This window comes from Capronia coronata, assembly GCF_000585585.1.
Source record: "Capronia coronata CBS 617.96 chromosome Unknown acBCG-supercont1.3, whole genome shotgun sequence".
Taxonomy (NCBI): Eukaryota; Fungi; Ascomycota; class Eurotiomycetes; order Chaetothyriales; family Herpotrichiellaceae; genus Capronia; species Capronia coronata.
Window position 1 is genome coordinate 3,208,175 of NW_006912895.1, and position 23,843 is coordinate 3,232,017.

Consider the following 23,843-nt stretch of genomic DNA (forward strand, 5'->3'; position numbering starts at 1 on the left):
CCGGCGGTATTATGATACACTGAGCGTGGCCACGGCGACAGTCATTCTTCATTTGCTAGTTGTGACCGAATCGTGGGGGCGAGGCTCAAGGATTCAGGGGTAGGTATACTCAAAAGGAGCATATATAGCATATATTCTGTACAAGACAAGCACGCTGTGCGAGGAGGTATGCTGTACGTTCTTCCCTCTGCTGTTTTGTAATCATTCATCATTCTTGAGTCAGAAACACTACTACCATCGTATCAACGCCGACGCTATGCATGGGAAACATGAACCATGAACGATGAACACAACAGCACAACGACCTGGACCCGACATGAAACCTTCCTAAATGGAACTTCTTACATGCCCATCTCCTGCCTTCGTTTCTGATATGTCCTGCCAATCTCCTTCTTGCGCTCCTTCTTCCTATCACCTTTCTTACGCTTCTCTCTCGCCGCCCTCTCCGGCTCCGCCACGCGCTCGATTCTCCGCTTACTCCGCCGCGCCTCTCTCCTCTCGCGCATCATCTTACTCACTTCCGTCAAGACTCTAACGTAGGCAGTGTCGCCGAGTTTGGTCTGCAGTTTCTCAATGACCTCGTGAGCGAGCTCGATCAGAGTCTGGTAAGTCGCTGCGAACGACGGGTCTGCCGAGCGCGGCTGGATCGTGTTGGGATCCGTCAAATGCTGCAGAGGGAGGAGAATGTCGTGTACCTTGTGTCCGGCCAGACTGGTGTCCGACAAGACTGGAAGCACGGTCGAGAGGAAGGTCAGCGCGGAGAGCTTCGGACCCAATGCCGCAGACGTCAGACGGTTGGTTTCGAGACGTAAGATGCGCGATATCTGGTCCAGAAGATAATGGATGGCGGGGATTTGTTTGGTCTTTTTGGCTGTAGCTTCGTCGTCGGAATCTGGGTCTTCTGCGAAAGCGCCTTCGTTGTTGGTGTCGCCTTTGTCGGCCACTTCCATGGTCAGCCCGTTGACATCCATGCATTGACACATGAAGACTAGGTTTTGTACTGCCAGACCACTGAGATCCTCGTTGCCTTGGGTCCGTTTGATGATCCGCACGTTGGCCTTCAAGATCTCGAGGAACTCTTCTTTGCCTAGGCGAAGACCATGATCGCAGACCAACGGCAGCTTGGCGAGGTCTGAGGAAGAGGTACAGTGCTGGAAGAATTCCTGGGTGAGGCTTGCACAGGTGCTTTGGATCCAGACATTGGGATGGCTCAACAACTTCCACACGGACAGCCACAGCCGAGCTTGTTTCTGAGTCAAGACCACGTCGGGATGAGTCTCAACCAGTCGCGACAAGAGCAGCAAGCCCTGGAAAAGAAGTTCCCATTCATCTCCCTCCTCGGTGACCGGCGTCTGGAGGATCTTGGCCAGATGATCGCGGATCTGTACGACCTCTTCACGCTCTAGTGCTGCTCCCGTGCCCAAGAGGATGCTGTACGCCTGCAGGCTTATCTTCTGCAATGCCTGGTTGTCTTCCTGTTCAGACCACGCCTTCAAAGGTTCCAGAAGGTCTCGAAGATGGCTTCGGTCCGCGAGACGGAACAGTTGTCCTAGTAATACCCCAGCAAGTTCTCGACAGCCTTTGTTCTCGTCGTTCGCCATTCGCAGCAGGATGGGAATAAAGAAGGTTGAAATCAATTCCTGTGCCGGATCTCCCTTGACCTTCGCGACCAGCGTGTTGATGGCTTCCATGACAGACTGTCGACCTTCAGGATACTCATACTCGAGGTTCTTCATCAGGAATTTCTGCTGTTTGGACCATCTGGTCGAACTCTGGGGATATTCCAGCAAGAAGTGGACATACACGCCTCGAGCCACATCACGGGCACTCTTGGTTTGGTTCGTGACCATCATGATGCCGATCTTGTCCACCAACTCGTAAATCTCTGGCAACTGAACCTTTCGAGCCATGACCGCCCGGATGAAGTTGAAGCTGACACCTTGTCTGTCGGGCTCTTCAATATCTGGGGTAATGCGATGCAACAAGTCTGCAATGTCCGAATCCCTGACCTTGACGCTTTTGCGTTCGCGAAGTACTGCAGCTACAAGCTTCAGTGCAGCCTGAGCAGCCTCTTCGTTCGTGTCGGTCGAATTCTTCACCATCTTGACAGCTTCCCGCACGTATAGAGGTGCATTCTGGTCGAGCTCATCCATGGGCAGTTTGATGATCGCGGACAACAACCGCATGGCAGATATCTTGACGTCTTCTTGCCCTTCAACCATGGCGTCACCAATGACAGGAAGGAAACCGTGGACATTCTCAGGCGTGAGAACGTCGTCGTGCTTGTGAAGAGTAGACCTCACCAGATCCAGAGCGAAACGCGCCAGCTTGTACAACAATGGCGATGTCTGTCCGCTGGTCGACTTGTTCTTCGAGGTCAGTTGGATTAGATACCTCTGCCGACTCTTTTCCTCAAGCGTAAGCGACTTGACCGTAGTGGAGTTGCTTTCCTTTTCCTTGTACAATGACTGAATCAATTGATAGGCGAATACCAACAGATCCCGCTTGCTCGCTGATGGGTTTTGCGACACGCCCAAACCGATTCGCCGTAAGAGCTCATCTACCTGTCTGACTTGCTTGGAATTGAGGGTGCCGGAAAGAATGGTCTGGATTGGGGCAACGAGCTTCGAAAGCGCCCCAACACTCGTGGAGCGAGCGAGTAGTTCCATCGAGTCATAGCTCTTGCTGCTTTTGACCTCCTTCATACTGCTGATATAGTCTTGGTTTTCCTTTTCTTGGCCCACGGCGCCGAAGATGTCGTCCATTACGACCAGCACCAGATCATCCAGGCAGTAATCCAGATCTCCAAGCTCAATATGAGGAGTGATGGCGACCAGAATTGAGTGAAGGGTGTATGACACCACGTGCAGCTGATAGCCCCTGGTGAGCGCAGAACGCATCTCTTTGAGCACGAACTGCAAACTCGATGCTCCGAGAAGGTTGACAATCTGGCAAAGAGCGTTGCGTGCAACATCGCGGGTCTCTTGAGTACGACTCTTCAGGATATGCGAAATGTCGAGGAGGATAGGGGCTGCTAGAAGCTGGATTTCCTCCTCCGGCAGCATCTTGATCAGCTTGATCGTTGTCACGGCCACAGGAATCCGGAAGCTGACCTCCGTCTCGTCCTTGTAATGAACCATCTCTGCAAGTTTCGGTATGAACTGCGTCCTCAGCTCGTTCTGCACAACCTCTTTATCTCGGATGGACTTGGCCAGATAGGGAATGAACTTCTCGCAATCTGTCTCGGATATATTGGACTCTTGGACTCTTGCAGCTAATAGAGCATCAGCTGCGTGCGCCAAAAGACGACTGGCAGATTTCTGCGTGCTCTCCGTCGAGTTGATGTCGTTTCTGTAGCGGCGGAACAATGTCTTGAAGTGTTTCCAGTTGATCCACTGCAGCATTGTCCCCATCGCCGCTATGCTTTGACCCTTCGTGGTCTGCGCTGACTCATCCGAACTGGGATCGTAGACAAACATCTCCAGCAAAGGAATAAATACCTCCGCATTGTTTTGCGCGTTGATGGCTCCCTTTTCAACCTCGGAAACAAGACGTCGGATCGCTCGGACACGCCGATGTTGTTGGATGTGGAGCACATTGGAGAAGAAGGACGCTTCCTCGTCGTTGCCGACAAGCAGCACTTTCATGTTTTCGAGATCCGGTTCTCCGCGAGCGTATTGTACGAGAAGACCATAAAGAGAGACAAAGTCGGCTCGTATCAATTCCGATTCATGTCTAATGCCTTTCCTAGCGGCTGGAAGAACCACTGTCCTAATCAGATCATGTAGCTCAGAGTTCTCGGCTTCGGATGCTTTGACGATAAACTGCTTGAGGCAACTGAGAGCATTCGACCGTATAGAGAAATCCTCCATTGTCCTTACAAAAAACAGCAGGTTGAAGACAATTGGACGCCAGATGACCTTGTTCTGCTCGCTGACTTCAAGAGAATTGATGGTATGGAAGGCTTGTAGTCGCCTCTCATAGTCGAATTCTTCGAGTCGTTGAGTCGAGCTGGAGTTTAAATCGTGGCAGATTTGAGCAGCTTGCTGCAATGAAGCATCTGACCGGGACAAGATGTCGAGGATCTCACAAAGTACATCACGATTAGTGGAATCCTTGAAGTAGTTGAACAACGACGACGTCAATTCGTACAACTCTTTGCGCGAGTTCTCGTCCAGAACATCGACGCTAGCATCGACGAAGCTGTGGATCGAGGCCAGAAGCTGACCTTTGACATTCGGAGGCACCTTGTTACTGGCATCACGCAGCAAATTGATCAGAAGAGCGACTGCAGAACGCCGGGATTCCGGGGAAGTGGCAAAAGGTGCCAGTTTGGGCAGAACGGTCGTGATGGCGGTGAGGATTTCTCTGGGTGGTGTGCGTTCGAGAAGAACCATGAGGGCCTTCAATAAGCCATCCGCCTCTGTGCTCAAAAGCTCTGCCGCCTTGTTTGGCACAATCGATTTATCGTCGGCCATGGTCACCCAAGGGATGACGATATCTTGCAATATGAAGGCCTTTGCTTCCGTTTGTGTCGAGGGTGTAGTCAGACATTGCCACAGGACATTCGGTATTCGGCTATCGTACTCTTTCAGGTAGCCGATCAGGTCATTGGAATGCACCCAAGAGGCAAAAAGTCGTAGCAGACCCGATATTCCCTGATTTGCCTCTGAAGCAAACGCTTCCATTCTAGGACTGATCGCAATAGCGAAGACCGTGGGCAAGTAAGACGGCCACTGTATTCCTTCACAATGCTCGAAGAGCAAGACAAGACATTGGAATGCAGTTCGTCTGATGTTGCGCGCCAGACTTGACAATGAGACGGACGGTTGTGCAACTGCATGGCTCTGCCGAGATGCTCGGACGAGACAGAAGACTACGGCATCCACAACCTGGGGACCGTAGGGAGCAAAGCGGCTCTGCAATGTCTCTAGCATCGACAATAACAGCCGCAGAAACCCATACTGTTGATCCTCCGGTATCATCTCGTGGTCTGTACCGACATATTCGGGATTGTAGTCGGCAATCTTGACGTCCCTCAACTTCCCAAGAGCGATATCGAGGAACGTGGCCACTTCGCCTTCATTCATGCGGAATAGCGTGCGCAGGATCGAGCGTCTCCTCGCTTCTTGCGAACCAGGGGTGCCTGCGCGACCAACGATGAGACCAAAGATCAGCCTTAGCAGGACAGGGAAAACCACACGGCGGTCATCTGGCTTGACCGGGCTCTGGTCTTCTTCGGCGCTCAGCAAAGCGCCTAGATCTGTGGTCGAGGTTTTCTCTTCGGCTATCTCAACGAGAGTATTCTGGTATGGCACAAGAGCGGGATCCTTCCAAGTCAATACTGCCTGGAGAGCGAGTTTTCGGATCTCGGTGTTGCCATTGCTCAGGAGGTCCACAAGCTTCTCGTAGACTTCTGTCGACCTGAAAAGCACGCGCGGATTGACGAACTTGCCTAAAAGTGCCAGGAACGCCTTTCGGTCGGCAAGGGACCATTCGTGATCATCGACATCCGGGCTTAGCGTATGTGAAGAGGTAGAAGATTCCGAGCTGGGCTTTTTCTGTAGCTGTCCACGGTTCATTGGTGCGGCGAGAAATATCGGCACCAACAAACGGGAGCGGCGTTCAGCAGACGCTGGGATTGCTGATAAGACGTGTAGAGCTAGTGTTCGTGCGCTTTCTGGAGTTCGTGTGTTCTCCAATTGGTGCGCACGCTCGACCAACCTGCGAAGTTGCTCGTTGGCTCGAACGAAATCATCCATCAGTGTGGCACACAAGGAGTCTATGTGTGACAGACTTGTGCATTCAAAAGCTGACGATCGTTGTCCTGCCCGATCAGGCTTGACCTCAGGCGCATCCTGCGAAATAGGAGGCGTCTGTAGCCACTGAATAGCAACGTTGACAATCGATTCTTCGACTGACGTGGGTTCCACCATCTGAGCCAGAACGTTGCACACTTCCTTTCTTGTCTGATCGTGATAGTGGGAGAGCATGCCGAGACAGAAAAAGGGTATTAGATTCTGATAAGACGACTCCGCATCAAGTCTGTTTTGGCGTTGTGGGAGGCGTCTGAGAAACATAGCGATTTTCCGAACTTCCGCTGGCGTGTAAGGCGTTTTGAGGATCTCGAGCATCAGATCGGCCGCCTCAGAAAGCCATTCCTTGATCTCCGGTGGAGCCAGCAGGGTGAGCATCGTCATGGAAGCTTCTTTTAATGATAAAGAAGGGCTGAGCACGTTTTGGATGAGCACGTATCGGACGCTCTCAAGACTCCTGCCCTGCGCCTCAGCAGTGGCACCACTCTTCTGCAACAAACTGATACCAGCATGAAGGAAAGACGGAAGGCGAAAATAGACAGGAGACGCACTGAGCACCAGGGAAACGAGCTCCTGTATGCCAGTGTCACCAGCAGGCAGAAAGTCGATATAGGTCTCAAATGCCCATCCCAGAAGCACCCGGCGACGAAGATCTGAGTCATTGCCGGTGTCTTTCAGAACGCTGACAATCAAAGGCCGATAAGCAGCAAGGAGAGCGGCCGCCACCTTGGGATCGGAAGAATGGCGGAGGTTGACCGGCAAATGTATCCGACCTGCGAATTGTTCCACTGGCAAAGCTGTCTCCTCGACTGCATTTGCAGAGAGTTCACGAATCACAGACGCTTCAAAGTCGGGGCAGTTCAGAGAGGCTCCGCTCCCAACTCCGTTGGCAGTGATACCATCTTGCCGTAGTCTTTCCAGTAAGTAGTAAACACCAACCTCATCGCCGCGCCATTGCTTCAAAATGTACTGCTGGAGACGTGGCAGCACCAGGTCTGTAAATCTCTCCTGCCCCAAGTCGGCGCAGATTGTACAGAAGGCGAAGAACTCTCGTGCGGACAATTGGGTCGTTGCAAGGTCCAACAACTTTTGGGAGAACGGCAGCAACTGGTCCATTGGCGCAAACTGAAAGATCCCTGCAGAAATGGCAATCATATCTTGTTTGGCTTGACTTTGCCCTTCTGCACTTCCACTTGCGCTCTGCGTGAGGCTGATAAATGCCTGTATCACCGCCGTCCAATTGGTAATTCTCGTCCCTTTTCTTGTGCCAACAACCACGGTGATCAGTCTGAGCGCGAAAAGGACCTGGCTTGGATCACTGGACATGGCTCGTTCGCGAACATAGTCTAGGACAACTTCCAACGCAGGTGGGAATCCCGTGCCATTTGTCTGATGGATCAATGCGATCAAAACGCCCTCCACCGTTGACCGCACTTGTTCTTCGCCGGTCAAGGGTGTGGCGGCGTCCAAGAGACCTCGCAATAACGACGCAGCACTCGAATGCAACTGGTAGTCTATCCCTCTGGCACTTTCCACACACAAACTCATGACACCGTATTGATATGCCTTGAGCTGCGTCGACGTTTCATCTTGGACCAGCCGCGCCAACAGATGCTTCATGGCGAGATTCAAAGGAGCTTTCTTCTTCTGATACAACACGGCAGTCTTCCTCAACAGAAATGCCAGGGATTCGGCACTGAATCGAACAATGTAATCTTTTTTCGCCGATAGGTACGGTGTCATGATGTCGAGAAGCGGGCGCAAATCCTGCACAAGCAGTCTGGAGAGATATTTGAACATCCATGCTAGGCAAGTAAAGCACCACTCAATGACCTCGGCGCTGTCGTGAGATGCTGCGACTTGAGCCACCAGTACCACCGTTCGGGGAAAGTACTGTTCGAACCGCGAACCGAGATCGTGGGCCAAGTGTGCAAGGAGGCTGAGGAGTGGCTCCAACGCGAGAGCATCTCTCTTTTCAATGTGCTGTACAAGCAGATCGAAGATTGTATCCGCATGGTGAAGCAGCTGGGGCAAGTTCTCTGACAGAGGGCTTGCCTTATTGAGGAAACTCGTGAATGTTTGCGACAAGTTCAATTCCGCCCATTCATCCAGTGCGGTGCGGAAGAAACTTTGGGTCAGATCGGTGTCGCTGTTTGAAGGCTTCCTCTTTTCCACCGTATGAACAGGGTCAATTTTCAATTTCGAGATGCGCTTCGTGAAGGACTCGTATCGGTGTAGATGGGTTGAAGCGTCAGGCTTCTTCGTCTTGCGATGCGGTCCGCCAGGGACTCCGGGGGATATGGGAGACATGATAGCAAACTCACCTTTGGTGGATTGCTATCATACCATGACTGAAAGAATTCCCACGCAGCCTGTGAGGAAATGCAGCCACAGGTGTTGGAACAGGACGATATGGAATCCGAAAAAGATGTTGGACTACGATTTATTTTTTTGGAGGCTGCGGCGACATTTTGACATTTCAGGTCAAGTTCGACTTTTTCCCCGCATAAGAACAGCAGCTGGCAGTCGTGAACTCTGCCGTATGTCTACGGTGGAGTAAAGAGCATATCACGCCGCAACATTCACGATTTCTTCACTTCCAGGTGAATATCACGCAAAAGGACACTGGACAATGTTCAGTCACTGTCTTTGAGCGCATTGTCACTAACAGTCTGGAGAACGCAGGGCTGCGAACTATATATATGGGTACAACTTTTCCTTTTCTTTCTATTCCTCTATCTGCTACCTTCGCTTGTGGAAGACAAAGTCGCAACTGTCTCTTTTCGCTTGCTATGGACATCAACCAAGCTCATTCTTGAATCTATTCATCACTTCTCAGGTTTTTGCTTGAGGTTTTCGCTGGCAGAACGTTCATCAAGATGGGGATCGCCAAAATGTAAGCCAAATGACAATCTGCCATTACTCTGATCTAACATTCGGCAGACTTGTGGTCGGAGGTATCCAAGGCCAGCTCAAAAAGGCTTTCAGCAAGATCTCAAAACTGCAAGCCAAGCAAAACTTCAGTCTCGCCTTGGTTGTCGGTGACTTGTTTGCCGCTGAGAATGATGACGCCAACTCAGAGGAATTGCAAGCCTTGCTTCACGGGCAGATCAACGTGCCTCTCCCAACATATTTCACGATCGGCGATTCCGCTTTCCCAGATATTGTCAAGGAAAAGCTCGAAGGCGATGATGACCTCTGTCCCAACTTGTTCTACCTCGGTCGCAAGGGAACAATGACCACTACGGAAGGGGTGAAAATCGTCTACCTCGGAGGTCGACTTGTGCAGAACGAAGCGTCCCTGACCCAGAAACTGGGCAAGTGTGACGCCCTGTACTTGGACAGCGAGGCACGGGGCCTCCATGGCGCACACTCTGCCAACATTCTAGTCACAAATCAATGGCCAGCCGGCATTACCAACGGGTCAAAAATCCCACTGCCAGAAGGATTGGACGGTGGCCAGGGCACACAATCGATCTCCAATCTGTGTCAAGCGCTGAAGCCATGGTACCATTTCTCAAGCAGTCCTGGAGGAGTTTGGGAACGCGAACCTTTCAAACACGTTGTGGACTACAATTCGCTTGACGAAACGGCTGTGACTAGGTTCAAAAGCCTCCCGGGCGTAAATGCTCCCACGAAAGAATGGATGACTGCGTTCACACTGGACACTTCACGACCTCCGCCAACAATGGAGACTCCTGGGGTATCACCCTTCATCCGGACCTCGCCACCGAGGAAGCGAGCGGCTCTGGACGACCAAGACACATACCGACGCTTCGGCAGTGGTGGGCATGAGGAACGGCGGTCCAAACGTGCGCGCAGGAACCACAACAAAGACCCCAATGATTGCTTCATGTGCCTGAACAAGGCTGGAGCAAAAACCCATCTAGTGGTTTCTCTGGGTGAAGAAAGTATGGTCACAGCCTCCCGAGGGCCGCTACCCTTGCCGTCGACCTTCCCTCAGCTGTCGTTCTCCGGACATGTTATGATCATACCATATTACCATGCCGCGGACGAGTCAGCTCAAGGCAAAAGAACGGACGAAGAAGTGGCCAATGAGTTCAAGGAGATGAACCGGTTCCGCAAGGCCTTGAGCACAATGATCGGTTCAAAGAGTCAAGGTCAACTCGGCGCAGTTTGTTGGGAGGTCAACCGTACTGGCATCCGTCACCATCACTGGCAGTTGATGGCAAGTCAGGCAGACCATGTGAAGAAAGGTCTGGTCGAAGCTGCGTTCAAAGTAGCAGGCGAACGGAACGAGTATCCTGCATTTCAGCCATGTGATCCTGACAGTCAACTGCCCGAGAAATCCGACTTCTTTCGAGTCTGGACGTGGGTGTCTGATCCTGTCGAGATGGCCGACCACACCAATGGCAACAGCGAGAAGGAGTTCGGAGTGACAAAGTCCATGTACTTCCCTCTCCCAACCGATCAGAAGTTCAATATCTGGTTCGGTCGAGAGGTCATGGCAGGCTTGTTACAGCTGGAGAATAGGGTGAACTGGATGGATGCACTGCTGCGCAAGGATGGAAGCGAGCAGTTGGCGGAGGAGGAGGACGCTCAAGGCTTGAGAGAAGACTATGAGGAATTTGATTTTGCCATGAAATGAGGCCTCAGAGCAGAGGCATGGCCGAGTTGTGGTTTGGAAACATTGGCAAGGGAGATCTGAAGTCTGCCGTAAAAGCCCGTGAGAGATTTGGTCCATCTGGCGTTGATGCATAAGATACCCAGGGAGGAGCGCATCATTTTGAGAACTTTCCACTTGGTACTGCAATTCAATCTTCATCTGTTTGATTCGAACCATACAGGTAGTCTGGACATCACACGAAGATCCTCATGCTATGTTCTTGCCGAATGAAATATGTGACAGGATCAGGAATGTGCCACCGTCTCCTTGTCTCCCTCACAATCAAAACAACAATGCCAATTCAGCTTCTTGCAACCATTAGACATCACAGGCACAATGACAGAGGTCGCTTCTCTAGATTTCAAAGGCACGTTCGGGTAATACGGTTACCATCCATCTCCATTCCCTGGCGAATGAATACACAATTGATTAGATGAGAGACTTCACTCATGGCCAAGCTCGTATAGAGTATTCATGCGAAATTACAGAGCTTAGGCCATTCATACCCGTCACGAGGTAAATGTCCAGACACTTTGCCCGGAGGGGGCGACAAAAAGGTCACAGACCGTGAGTACAGATTGTGCTTCCAAGACTGAAGTTGCAGAGCCGTGTCCAGAAGCTCAAGCCTCAGCAACCTTGAGGAGACCTAGGTATAAACTCCCGAAATTACGAGAGATTCAGCACCGTTGAATGAAGCACAACTGGCGCCCCAGGGCGTGATCCGAGGCCATCAATGGACAGGCAGTTGTGCTGAAAGAGAACAGGCGTAATGCCCATCCAAGCCTAATGGGAAAGTTTCGGCCAAAGGAACCGAACTCTTCTGACATCCCTTGAGAGAAGAAAACTTGGAGAACCCCTGAGCAAAAAGCCCCCCGAGACTTGTACGTTCCAGGATAGCAGGAAAGATTGACAGGCGACAGAGACCCGAGGGTGTAATCCCAGCAAATCGGACAAGAATCATGTTATATCTCTATACCAGCCTGAAGCTCGATCTTCATCCTAAGCACTCGGAACTGGTGGCTTCTACGCGTCAGCTCCTCACGAGGCCGGACAGCTCCCGACTTTCTCGCCACAACGCGCGTACGTACACAGAGAGAGGACTTGACAGCGACGGCGACAGCTCGGACCTCTAACGTCCATCGCCCACCGTCCAGCCCCTCATGTGGCCTCCCTAGCCCTGACAAACTGTCAAACATCTTAGGTCTGGTGAATCGAGACATGCAGCAAAACAGTATGTCTCTTTACTCTCTGGTGAGGAACAAACACGGCATGATGGATCGTCTTCTACATGGGGAGACTTGTGAGACTGGTTCATGCGAGGCTCAGGCCGCGATATCCGAGATTGCTAGCCCGATATGTTCACTTTTTTTTTCCAAAGACGCGACCTCCTTCTGCAAGGTACGAGCAACCGTCAAACTGTCGAGCTCGGGAACCCCACTGCTCCCAGTTCCTCACGTCTCATGAAGCTGGAGGTCGAGACCATGCAGGACAGACTGCATGGCTGCCAGGGACACTCGTGTGACATCTCGCTGGCGTTCGTCCCGGCTCCAACGGTTCTTACCACAGTCCGCCTGATGCTCCTTTCGAAGCTTGACGCGTGTCCTCGAGCCAATGGTTGTGCCGGCTTTTCGGCCTTTCGACCTGTCATCGACCTGTCGCCTTGCTTGTTTGGTTAAAGGGGCTGTACCAGAATGGATTTCTCAAAGTCGATGGATGGCCTTTGCCAGTCCATGCTCATCAACAGGCCCTGCTGCAGGCACTCTGTTTATTCATCATCTACATACTCCCCCCTCTCTTATTCTGATCCTGTCTTTGAACATTTGCCAGCCCTTCTTTACGCCATCTGTGCTAATACACTCATTACGTTGTCTGGGGTGGACAACCGAAAGAACAGCCTCGCCACTCTTTTCATTTTTTGGCTCAACAAAACATCCTCTTTCAGCCAATATTGCTGGACTTTACCGTAGCATGCAAGCATGAGGTTTACAAGGGTGCCCGGTCTACTAGCCGTAGCGCTGGCAGCAACGGTTTTGGCCGAGAACGAAGATACTGCCTGTTCTACTAGCACTGTCACGACGACTACAACAACCACCGCAACCATCTTCAAGGAAGCCACCACTGTTTACTGGTCAACCGTCTATGCTGAGCCTACTATCTGCGCGACTACCACCGTCACCGTGAATGGAAATGGTGCATCTACCGCGCCTTCGGAGCCAAGTACCAGCGCATTGGCTGATAGCACATTGGCACCGGTAAGCACGACTGCTACCGTCGTTGTCGCTGCGAATGCAGAAAGCGAAGCCTCGTCTGGCGGTTCGACGACGATTACAAGCTTCTTGGTTGACCCTACTTCTGCCGGTAACCCGAACAGCGAAGAGAGCACGATCGGCACTGACGCCGAGGTCTTTACCTGGACCGGCGATGCTCCCACGGACACCTCTTCCTTGCCGGCACCAACTTACACCAGTGTGCCGGACGATGGGACCTTGCCAGCTCCCGGTTCGGCGTCCTCCAACGTGACGGCTCCTCAAGCTGCCATCTCGGATGGTTCGTGCAATACCGCGGCTGATCGAAGCAAGTGGTGTGATGGGAGGAGCGTCAGCACCGACTACTATGCCGCCGCCTACTCAACGGGGCAGACTTGCTCGTATGAGCTGACAATCACTAATACCACCATTGACTACGATGGCAGTGGGCCGAAGATGGCCTTTGCGATCAACGGCCAGGTTCCAGGACCACTCATTGAATGCAACTGGGGTGACATTCTCGAGGTAACTGTGCACAACAACCTAGAAAACAACGCTACCTCGATCCACTGGCACGGTAAGTGCGCTTTCTGGTTGAGCTACCGACCAGCAGCTAATGTGGCTTTGCAGGTATCACGCAAAAAGAATCCAATGATCAAGATGGTGTCCCCGGTGTTACCGAATGTGGCATTGCTCCAGGAACTTCCCGCACATACACGATGAAGCTCAATCAGTATGGCACCGGATGGTACCATTCTCACACAATGACCCAATACGGGGACGGGATTCGTGGCCCCATGGTCGTCCACGGCCCTGCCACCGCCAGTTACGATATTGACATGGGCACGGTCATGATTGACGATATCTTCGATGCCACCGCAGCCCAGATGAATGAGAGAATCGCCCATTCGGGTCCAAGCAGCACCGTCAACTACCTACTCAACGGCAAGAACACCCTCCAAGATCTCTCTGCCGGTCAGCATGCTCTGTGGTCGGTCCAGCCGGGCAAGAAACATCTATTCCGCATCATCAATTCGGGCGTGCAGAACATGTACTCTGTGCACATTGACGATCATGTCATGACCGTGATTGCCGCCGATTACGTCCCTATCGTCCCGTACACTACCGAGTGGCTGAACATTGGCATTGGCCAACGGTACGATGTCATTGTCGAGATGAACCAGCCGGTTGCGGGCTACTTCCTGCGGGCTGTCACCCAGACTGGCTGTCCCAGTGGCTGTGGGAACAGCGGTCTCGGGAATGCGAATGGCATCATCCTCTACGAGGGTGCAGAGGCTACTCTGCCGACATCGACATACGGAAACAAGACGGCTAGCGACTTCGCCATCTGCGCGGACGAGCCAATCGCTTCGTTGGTGCCCTTCTTGGAGAAGACTGCTGGTTCTGCAGACCAATTCGCCGCCACGGCTGCCACGGTGCCTGCTGGCAAGGTTGCACAAATTGCCACCAGCGACGATGGCAGTGTCGTCCGCTGGTACATCAACAACGGCGCCATCAATGTCAACTACACTCAACCGACTCTCAAGACTCTCGCAGATGGCAGCAACAGTTCACTGATTTCAAATCCAATCACGCTGAACGTGGCAAACCAATGGGTCTACTTCATCATCCAGAACCAGTTCTTCGCTTCGCATCCGATACACTTGCACGGACATGACATGAGCGTGCTGGGTCAGGGTAGTGCCACGTGGACCACGAGCTTACTGTCAACGCTCAATTTCAACAACCCAACACGTCGTGACACCGCCATGCTGGTGGGCTCGTCCGGACCAGGCAACCCTGCGGGCTACACGGTGATTGGATTCGAGACTGACAATCCAGGAGCCTGGTTGATGCACTGTCATATAGTCTGGCATGTCGACGGCGGCCTGGCTCTGCAGTTCACCGAGCGACCAGCAGATATCCTGCCATACGCCAATTCCACCGCCTTCCAGGACGAATGCTCTAGCCTTGCCACGTGGCAGGGGAACAACCCAGCTCGCATTCATACATCAGGCGAGTCGGGCCTGAAGAGACGCACGTCTCTGGAAGAGCTGCTTGACACGCGGTCGAGAGACGACGTCGTCCGCCGCTCAGAGTCCCATGAGAAGCTGCATCTCGAGTCGAAACTCAAGCGTGGGCTGGGAGACAGCCTCAGGCATCGCCACATACGACACTAAGATATTGGTGTGAGAGCTTGTGGTTTGTGATTTTGTAAGCGGCATGGTACAGAGCGTTGGAATGGGAATGGTCATGATGATATCCAAAAAGGAACTGGTTAAGGAACGGCGTTTCGCCCAAAACAAGGTGGCTTGTATGACCACGATCTTGGCTTTTCATGTAGCATATATATTTTGGCCATTATAGGCCGGTCTATTGAACAGAAGTAAATACTATTCGGGTGATCTGCTCCTCTACCTTCTTCCACCTGTGCCCCTGAACACGGCTCCCAACCCACGAGGCTGAATCACGTGCTGACGCGACGCGACACGACGCGGTTCACGTGCCCCGCGTTGCAGAGAAGCGAGTTGAGAATGACTTGCAGTGGCTCAGCCTTCCACCAAGTTTACTTGCGGTTCATTCACTCGCTTACCATCGCACCTGCAACGGCTTGTTGCCGTCGACATGCGCCATGTCCAACCCAACCTGGACAATCACGAGTACCAAGCGCAAGACCAAGTCCGCGACGCCGTTCTCGCGCAAACGACCCCGACTCAATGACATCAAGGGCAAACTTGGCAGCAGCCGGCGGCCTGGGGACAGTCAACAAACCTTGACTCAAGCCCAATGGTTGACGCCGCCAGCTACTAGTTTTGAAGAGGAGGAGATCGTATGCTCAGAACCAACCGAGAAGCCACGCAGTACGGCAAAGTCGACGACGACAGACCGGCGACGGCCACTAAAGAAGCGCGATTCGACTCTCACGCAGATGGATTTCCTCAGCTTTCCTCCCCCAGACGACGCAGACTTTGACGATACCATGCTCCCGCCGGCGGAACCAAAAATCCGAGCCCTGCCGCAACTTGACGGCACCTACGACAGTCCAAGAAAACCGCGGAAACGGAAAGCAACACCAAGCATGGCAGCCCCGCCAGCTAAGAGGAAGGATGTGCCGATGAACACAGAGAGCCAAGACTACCAGCCCAGCAGAAGGAAAAGGAAGGTCGAAGTTGAAGATGAAGAGCCTTCCAGCTCGTCAAGGCGTGCCTCTAGGCGCCTGGCAACGAAGAAAGAGGTGTTCTCTGATCCTGTCCAGAACCTGGCTTATTTTGAAGAAGCCTTTGGGACTACCACGCCACAGAATGAACAGCATAAAGAAAAAAGAGGAGCCTCACTGGGCTATCCGCTGGAAATCAAGGACTCGCTCGACGACGACGACGATTTGATTTACTCTGGGCCGACTTCACATGAGCCAACGCTGCTGCCAAAAACGCCCAAGAAAAACCGCGCAATCGTGCTGTCAAGTCAGTCTCCCGAGAGCCTACCCCCTAGCACACGAAGGACCGACCGCAGAACAACCGAACTTCCAACGGTGTCACAAAGAACTCCATTAGCCGAGCGGTCGGTAAATATTCCTCTGGGACCAGTGTCGAAGCTTTCTCCTAGAAAACCCCGTCGAGTTCGTAAGCGTTCCGCTAAGAAGAAGCAGAAGATTGTCACCTTGAAACTGCCAAAGAGGACGGAGCCTCGGAGGAGTCCACGAGTCGAAGACTCTCAAATAGACCTGTGGTCCATTCCTTTGTCCTCATCGCCTCGTCAAGCAGGGCATAGGACTGGAACGGGGAAGTTCCCTCAACAGGCACAGAACCCAGTTCAAGTCGCTAGACAAATGAATGAGGCCGAGATACCGGCAACCAGCCAGCCACAGAATGTTCAATCCAGTCCTCCAGATACCGAACCTCAAGACACCCTTCCAGATATCGTGGAGCTTCTTGGGCCAATTGTACCAGAGGAATGTGCTGGAATGCAAGCAGAGAAGACAGGAGAGCAGCAAGGAACTCTGACACGCGATGCAGCAGCTGAGCCGATTGTGCGTGACTTCGCATTCTCTCCGATCAAAGAGAGGATTGGGCACACCCGGGTGCCTCATGAGGCCAACGATTTGCCCTCAGAAAGCCGCAACTCGTCGAGAGACGAGGTGATCTGTGCTGAGGAAGCTGATGTCAAGGATATTGATGATGCTGATTTTGGCTCGCCCATCGCAAACGATACGCAGTTCAGCGTTGCTGTAGAGTATCGCATTTCTTCTCCAGCACCTATGGAACCTCTCAAACCAGCAGATACCTTGTCTGTTGCTGCTCTCGAACTCTCGATTCACAGTCCTTCCTCAACCGGACCGGATAGAGCCATGCCGATGCCAACTCTGGCTGAGGATGCAGAGCCCCTGCAGACACCTCTGCCATTGCCACGGCTAGTCGAACAATCTACAGCCAAAAGTCCAGCAAAAGTGGTACCGGACAGTGAAGATGAATCCGACGAGATCTCTCTCCCGAACCATGGCACTTCACATCAGTCAAGCACCCATGTCTCGACTACAAAATTGCCTCTGAACGACATTGGACACAGTTCCTCCTCAGCATCACTGCTTTCCACAGAACCTGCAACTCCTAGATCAGTCCATCCGGCCTCCCTCCACCGCCCTTCCCAAATGTCGACTCAAGAACCAACACAAGGCTACTTGAATATGGCTTCTTACCCTACACTACACGTCGAAGGAGGAAGTGACGAGGACAAGGCGGAAAAGATCACTATCAAGGATTCCAGTTCATGCCATGTTTCAATGACTCAACTGCCGCAATATAATGGCCAATCTCAATCACAGGTCAACATCGATCTGGGACTTGACGAGGTATTCCATCCTGCAGAAGATGAAGATGGCGATGAAGAGGAGGGCGACCTCGATCTAGACCTTGATCCTCCCACACTTAGACTTTCGAAGAAGCCTGACTTTGTCATGATCAACGACGACGAGGAGCTTGTGACACCGCGTCAACAACGAGCAGGAAGTCGCGCTGACCAAAACAAAGCCGCAGATGTCCAAGTTGAGGATGACGATATTGATGACCACCACGAGCACCCTGGTGGGTTTTCGCAGAAGCGTGCCGTTGCTGACGACCAATCTCCTATCCGCTCTTCTCAGTCGATATCCATACCTTCCTCGCCCAATCCCCCGCAACTGACGAGAGAATATTCGCCTATTCCGGGTTTCAACAATGAGACGCAGTCGAATTTCACGCAGAACGGACATGTCACCGCGGCGTATATCCATCGACAGCACGAGGCGGGGGTCTTGCCGAAATGGTTCATTCCACAGCCCTATCAGGTGCCGGGGTATACTAGGAGACGATGAACTCGAGTTTATTCACAGCGTGCATTGCCAAACACTGCTATTTGCTTGCTGGTGGAGGTTGCATCTGTCACTGAATCACTCTAAGGATCGAAGCGGCGATTGGACTAGCGGATCAATGTATTGAACGCAAGGACGGGATCGAAGGAAGCGAGCACTACCTTCCGCATCGCTCGAATGGTGTCAGTCTGTATCGATTTCTGCGGACACGAACTGTCAAGGTGTGTTCCATGGGAAAAGATTGTCCACAGGGCTGGAGAAGTTTCTCAATCAATACAGCTGTATTGACTTGTGCTGGTTGGCGTTCAGTATCGAACAGGAGAGTAGGACAGGTATAGGCACAAGCCACAAGCCACAGCCTAAGAATGAGAAGTAGAGAAGAGGATCGAATACCCATTATTACCAGGACAAGAGTCACACTCGAACAGATCTTGTAAGTTCCATAAATAGTCCGTCCCTAAATCTTTATCCGGAGGATGGAGTGTTTTGCTTTTCTTTCAGTAGAAGCAGCTTGCCACTTGTTCTGTAGTCACGGTGGAATACGGAGGTTAAGCAAGGTACTTGGGTATACCACAGTATACTACTACTGCACAGCTGACTGACTGACACTGGCTGACATTGATATCTTGACAAGCATCCAATGGGCAGGGGCAGGGAAGGGTTATATGGTGGACCAGAGGTGCCTATTTATACCTTGCTTGTCTTGGGTAGCGATATATCAGTATCGTTGGATGTCTCCTACCTAGGTACTGAGACTTGATACCAGAGATTAGACCCGACCGTCCCGTCCAATCTAACTCCTGAACAAGCGCAACGCCTCAGCCTCAGCTTCAGCCTCATCTATCTCGTTTTCCTTTTCTGGCCCATCTTCATCCTCCTCATCCAGAACCCTCGCCACAGCATTCCCAAACAGACTCGCAAAGAACTCGCTTCTGGCCGCGTCTTCCCACGTCGCCCGGTCCTCCGGGGCCATGAAGTTCTCCAGCTTCTCATGGACCGTGTACCGCACTTTCCGGCCCTTGGACGCTTTCGTGTCGACCTTCTTATGCCGGCTGCCGGACGGATGGAGTTTCGGCGGGAGCAGCAACGGCCCATCAGCGACGCCGTTGGTGGTGGTTGAGAGGCCGTTGGTGGTGGCGTTCAAGTTGGCGGTGCGCGAGGCGATCAGGTCGCGGAGGAGGGCTTGGTAGAAGATTCCGTCGTCGTAGGTTCCGGTCGCTGGGTTGGGATTGGGGCTTGTAGGTTCGTTGCTAGTAGAAGTAGAAGTCGAAGTCGAAGTCGAAGTCGAAGTAGCATTGGGACTGACAGTCTGAATCCAGCTCTGCGCGATCAATTTCGATGATTCTGTCGCGAGATATGTATCCAGAACATCGGTCAGGCGGGAATTCCCATGTGACGATGATGACTTGGACGGCAGCAGTTTCGAGCGCGGCGCAGTGTCGAGAACCGGTTGGGTCTTCGCGTGCCATTTATCGAGGATTTGACGGCGTGTGAGGCGCGCCGCTTCTTCGAGGAGGTTGCTATGTTCCCATATTTCTGGGAGAGGCGTTGAGCGTGTCGCTTTTAGTGGCTGCGGCTGTTGCTGTTGCTGCTGTTTGCGTTTGAGGGATTTCGTGGTGTTTGAGGCTCCTGGGGCCGCTGACTCGGAGCTCGAGAGTAGAGTACATCGGATCGAGTCGATCGTTGACCACAGCGCGAGTGCGGCGTCTTCGGCCTGTTTGGCGGCGTGCTGGACCTCTTCGTCTGTGAGAGTAGCCGACCCCAGATCGTTCGCGGCAGTGATACCCTTTTGCAGCTTGATTCGAGCGTCTAACAATCGGTCGAATGTCTGCCGTTGTTGCTTGACTGCTCGACCTTTCTGGACGTCTGCATTGGCTCCGGCGGACAGTGCGGACGCCAGGCCTGCAGTGGACGCAGATGAGAATGCGAGCCGTTTCAGTTCTTCCCGCTCCGGATTGTGAGAGGGTTTGCTGGATCGCGATGCTGGCGGGGAGGATCTGGTGGCAGACGAGACGGAGGAGGAGTCGTCGCCATTGTCTGACGCTTCTTCTTCGGAGTCGTCGTCCATGTCGATGTCAGAATCGTCCGTTGTGGCGCCGGACTCTTCTTCATCTGATTCTTCGTCTGATACATCGTCGTCACTACCATCATCCCGCGACGGCTCTATGCGGTTCTTCTTGCTCCCGCGGAACGTGAAGTTCTTGAATTTCTCGACATCGCTTTCACCTAGTGCTTCGTCGCTGTCGATCTCTTCGCTTTCGTCTCCAACGGATCCTGCCTCGAGATTGTTGGACACATCTGAGCCATCCTCTTGTTCGGAACCATCTGCAGCGCCATTGCGTGCAGCGAAGGGATCGTCGTCGTCAGACTCGTCCACCGGTGCAAACGGGTCGTCTTCGTCGTCTTGGTCGTTCAACGCAGCACGACTGACTGCCACGCCTCCATATTTCGCACCGAGGGCTGGTTGTTCGGGTTTTCGCAGTCTACTTTTCCCCACAGCTTCGTAATGTTCTCGACCGGCGTCGTCTCCGGGACCGTCGTCGCTTTCAGACTCGTCTTCGCTGGCGGAGGGCACAACATCATCTTCGGGGTCGAAATCTGCAATGCATCGTCAATATAATCCTCTTTTGACAGGAAGACGAAAAGATCTCGTTCCGTACCTTTCGCCTTGTTCAGCTCTCGTTCACGCACCTGCTCTATCAGGTTCTTCATGGTGAGGCGTTGGCTGTGATGGTGATAGCGACGGCGGATGACTTCTGTTGAATCCTCGAACTTTTTGTTTTTGCGGGCGAAATAATTTCTCGAACGTCTCGCCGCAACTTGCTGCCGACAACGAGGCTCGCACGTGAACAGCAGGTATAGCCGAGTCACGTGTAGCCCCCTTTTCCCTTTGTCGCCTGTCTTGTCTTGTACTTTGTATCTTGTCTATTCCCTCTTACATCAAATATACACACGTGCGATCTTGTTGGAATGACGGCACAAATGGTCTTTATTCATTGTGGCATGCTTGCTTGTTGATGAGAACATATCTAAACTCGGTTGCTGGCCGTCAGGGGTGACGCTCCACTCGTCGTGGCCCGATCTTCCAGTTCCTGATCTACCTGAATCAGATCGCTCTCGTCCCAGCCTCTTTTCTTGTCTTTCACGCAGCGGATGAAAAATACATCGACGAGCACAGCGACCGCAGCAATGGCTACACCAAAATACAGTGCTGCCCGGAACCCTAACACTTTGTTTCGACCATGATCGTTGGTTTGGACCTCGATTGTTCCTGCAAACCCCAGGCCCAGACTGACTCCATACAAATTCAGGACGCTGATCAGTGAACCGGCTGTGCCTTGATGTTGGCGACCGACGGAGTTGCTGGCGATGATCTGGGCAGCCGTGTAGACCAGATCGGGGGAGAAGGCGTACAGCACAACTGAGGGGAAGACTTGCGGCCAGTAGATCCGCCGCTCTGTTAAGGTCGCCATCAGCAGACAGGCAGCGAGTATGGTGAGAGTGCCGATGGCCAGGATCCACTGGGCGTCTAGTCGAGGGACCAGCCAGGCAGAGAGCGAAGCGGCAGCAATGGCACAGATGACGAAAGGTGTCCAACTCAAGGCAAAATGCAACAGCGACCAATTCCAGATCTCCTGCAGCCACAACACTTGATACCAACAGAAGATGCCCACGGCCATGAAGTTGAAGAGCACCACGAGAATGAGGACGCCAAACGATGGTGCCTTGAAGATGCTGAGGGGCATGATAGGATGAGGGGCCACGTATTGTTCCCAACCCAGGAACAACCCCAGCAAGACGATGGAGACGATGAGACATGTAATCACGGCCGCATCTGACCATCCAGCGCCGGCGGCTTGACTATGATGACGCATTAGCACCATATGGCCCATTAACTTGCAGCCAGGGAACTCACTTCCAGGCGAAGCAGAATAGGATCAAGGCCGCCACAACCAAGCCCGCCCCTGTCCAATCCAGCTTTCCATGCCGATTGACGGGGACTTCATGTGGAATGAGCATGTTCAGGGCGAGGGCCGTGACAGTGCATAGAAGGAAACTGGCGTAATGATGTGAGTCCACGGAAGAGTGCAAGTATGGAAAGGAGCGTACATGAGCAGGAAGAACCATTTGTATGCCGTGTATTGCTGGAATAGTCCGAGAAAGAGTGCTCCCAGCCATCCCCCAAGCGGGGCGGATGCGCCGAAGAATCCCAACAGCAGATTTCGGGTCGGTCCAGGAGGATTGGTGATGGTGAGAATGGCCACAGCGTTCGGCATGATGAAGCCTCCGCCAATGCCGGCCAGTGCTCGCATGATAACAAATGCGATGAAGTTGTCGCAGAACCCACAGACGAGGTTACACACGCCCAGCCAGAGCGTGCCATATATCAGCATATTCTTGTGTCCGTAGACGGCCCCGATTGGACCTGCGATGAGGACAAATGCTCCTTGAGTCAAGCTAGACATGGCTATCAGCAGATGGCTAAGACAGGTTGGAGTCCAGGAGCACTCCTCACCCATAACTCGCAGCGATCCATTGGGCATTTGCAGTACTGGCCCCGAGTAGCTTTCCTAGTTCGAATCCGCCGCCCAATCCAGAAAAGTTGACCACCATCTTCAATTTAAAAGCAATCCTCAGCATCTGTGGCACACCACCAGCATTTCTCATCAACCGCTTACCTGCAAAAGATTGCCGAATATTGTCAATATGGCCATCAAGTGTCGGCGCAGGTCGCTTGTAACCGGCAATGCGGTCTGTGCTTCATGTTGGTCCATCGGACCAGACGTGATCTCGACAGCGGCCTCACTCATGCCACGGTTTGCGGTGTGGACGATTGTGCCACGGCTGGTCGTCCTCTCCACGCCGTGTCCATTCGCGGCATCAGCAACCCCTCCAGCCATTGCTGGTTCGATCGTGTTTCTTTGTCGCTACTGAACCTTCACGAAGGAGTGAAGGGGGAGGCTCTCGATATCGGTGCTATAGTGTCAAGATAAGTCTGACCGCATTCCAGCTTGATGCAAACTTTTTTCAAAAGCAACGACAACACGGTCGTCTTTTGGGGTAGAAGTGCGGAGTGGTGTATCGTTAGTCACGGACATCCAGCGATGATTGCGCATGCGGACCGCTTTCTGTCTTTGTTAAGTGACCCACGATTCAAAGGAGGCCTGTCATCCAGACACAATACTAGTCGATGTCGAAAAGGAGCCAGCGGCTTATTGTTGGCTGGAGGTGAATATCTCCGCAGCGAACAAGCATATCATGCCATTCGATGGCTTGGACTAATCAGTATACGGCCCGTGTCCCGGCGAAGTTGATACCAAATGCGTTCAAGGCGTAAGACTAAACACAGAGGTCAACTCGGGCCATGTAAGTCTCCATACCAATAGGAGTATGGTAGGATGGCAGAACAGTGATAGGCGAAGATGGTAAATACTAGTGTCCCGTTGCCGATAACACTCTGATTTGCTGCTTGATCATTAGGTGGAAGGTGGGAGGTGGGTGTTGGGGTTCGCAATATAAGTTATGTCCAAACCCCACCTCCACATCTGCCTAAAGGGACGCCGTCGATGACAATTTGTGAGCGGTGGTCAGGTCAAGGATCTTGGCTGACACCCACAGTGCACCTAGCTGCCGGTATTACTTGATCAACAATGACTGAAGCACAGGAGTCACAGGAGTCAATCTGCTAACAGAAGTGTCCATTAAGAGCGATTCAAAGCTGTGCAAGGTGTTCATCGCAGGCCAATACACCACGGCTGTAAGCTAGTTACCTGTAGGTATTCCTCACACTTACCTCCTTTTTGATG

At 52.6% G+C, this 23,843-nt stretch overlaps 6 protein-coding genes across 6 annotated transcripts; 3 read left to right on the forward strand and 3 right to left on the reverse strand.

Moving 5' to 3' along the window:
• Positions 1–341: 341 nt before the first annotated feature.
• A1O1_04467 (uncharacterized protein) lies at positions 342–8,126 on the reverse strand (the record flags this gene model as incomplete). The annotated part of the gene is made up of 1 exon (XM_007725359.1): positions 342–8,126. The coding sequence occupies one exon, from the start codon at positions 8,124–8,126 to the stop codon at positions 342–344; it is 7,785 nt and encodes a 2,594-aa protein (XP_007723549.1).
• Positions 8,127–8,695: 569 nt separating this feature from the next.
• On the forward strand, positions 8,696–10,425 carry A1O1_04468 (uncharacterized protein; the record flags this gene model as incomplete). The annotated part of the gene is made up of 2 exons (XM_007725360.1): positions 8,696–8,712; positions 8,760–10,425. The coding sequence occupies 2 exons, from the start codon at positions 8,696–8,698 to the stop codon at positions 10,423–10,425; spliced, it is 1,683 nt and encodes a 560-aa protein (XP_007723550.1).
• Positions 10,426–12,419: 1,994 nt separating this feature from the next.
• On the forward strand, positions 12,420–14,869 carry A1O1_04469 (uncharacterized protein; the record flags this gene model as incomplete). Its single annotated transcript, XM_007725361.1, has 2 exons — positions 12,420–13,266; positions 13,320–14,869. 2 exons carry the CDS (start codon positions 12,420–12,422, stop codon positions 14,867–14,869), a joined length of 2,397 nt encoding a protein of 798 aa, XP_007723551.1.
• Positions 14,870–15,321: 452 nt separating this feature from the next.
• On the forward strand, positions 15,322–18,039 carry A1O1_04470 (uncharacterized protein; the record flags this gene model as incomplete). The annotated part of the gene is made up of 1 exon (XM_007725362.1): positions 15,322–18,039. One exon carries the CDS (start codon positions 15,322–15,324, stop codon positions 18,037–18,039), a length of 2,718 nt encoding a protein of 905 aa, XP_007723552.1.
• Positions 18,040–18,829: 790 nt separating this feature from the next.
• Positions 18,830–20,748, reverse strand: A1O1_04471 (uncharacterized protein; the record flags this gene model as incomplete). Its single annotated transcript, XM_007725363.1, has 2 exons — positions 18,830–20,634; positions 20,697–20,748. 2 exons carry the CDS (start codon positions 20,746–20,748, stop codon positions 18,830–18,832), a joined length of 1,857 nt encoding a protein of 618 aa, XP_007723553.1.
• Positions 20,749–21,065: 317 nt separating this feature from the next.
• On the reverse strand, positions 21,066–22,937 carry A1O1_04472 (uncharacterized protein; the record flags this gene model as incomplete). The annotated part of the gene is made up of 5 exons (XM_007725364.1): positions 21,066–21,897; positions 21,953–22,093; positions 22,147–22,494; positions 22,553–22,650; positions 22,716–22,937. The coding sequence occupies 5 exons, from the start codon at positions 22,935–22,937 to the stop codon at positions 21,066–21,068; spliced, it is 1,641 nt and encodes a 546-aa protein (XP_007723554.1).
• Positions 22,938–23,843: the final 906 nt, after the last annotated feature.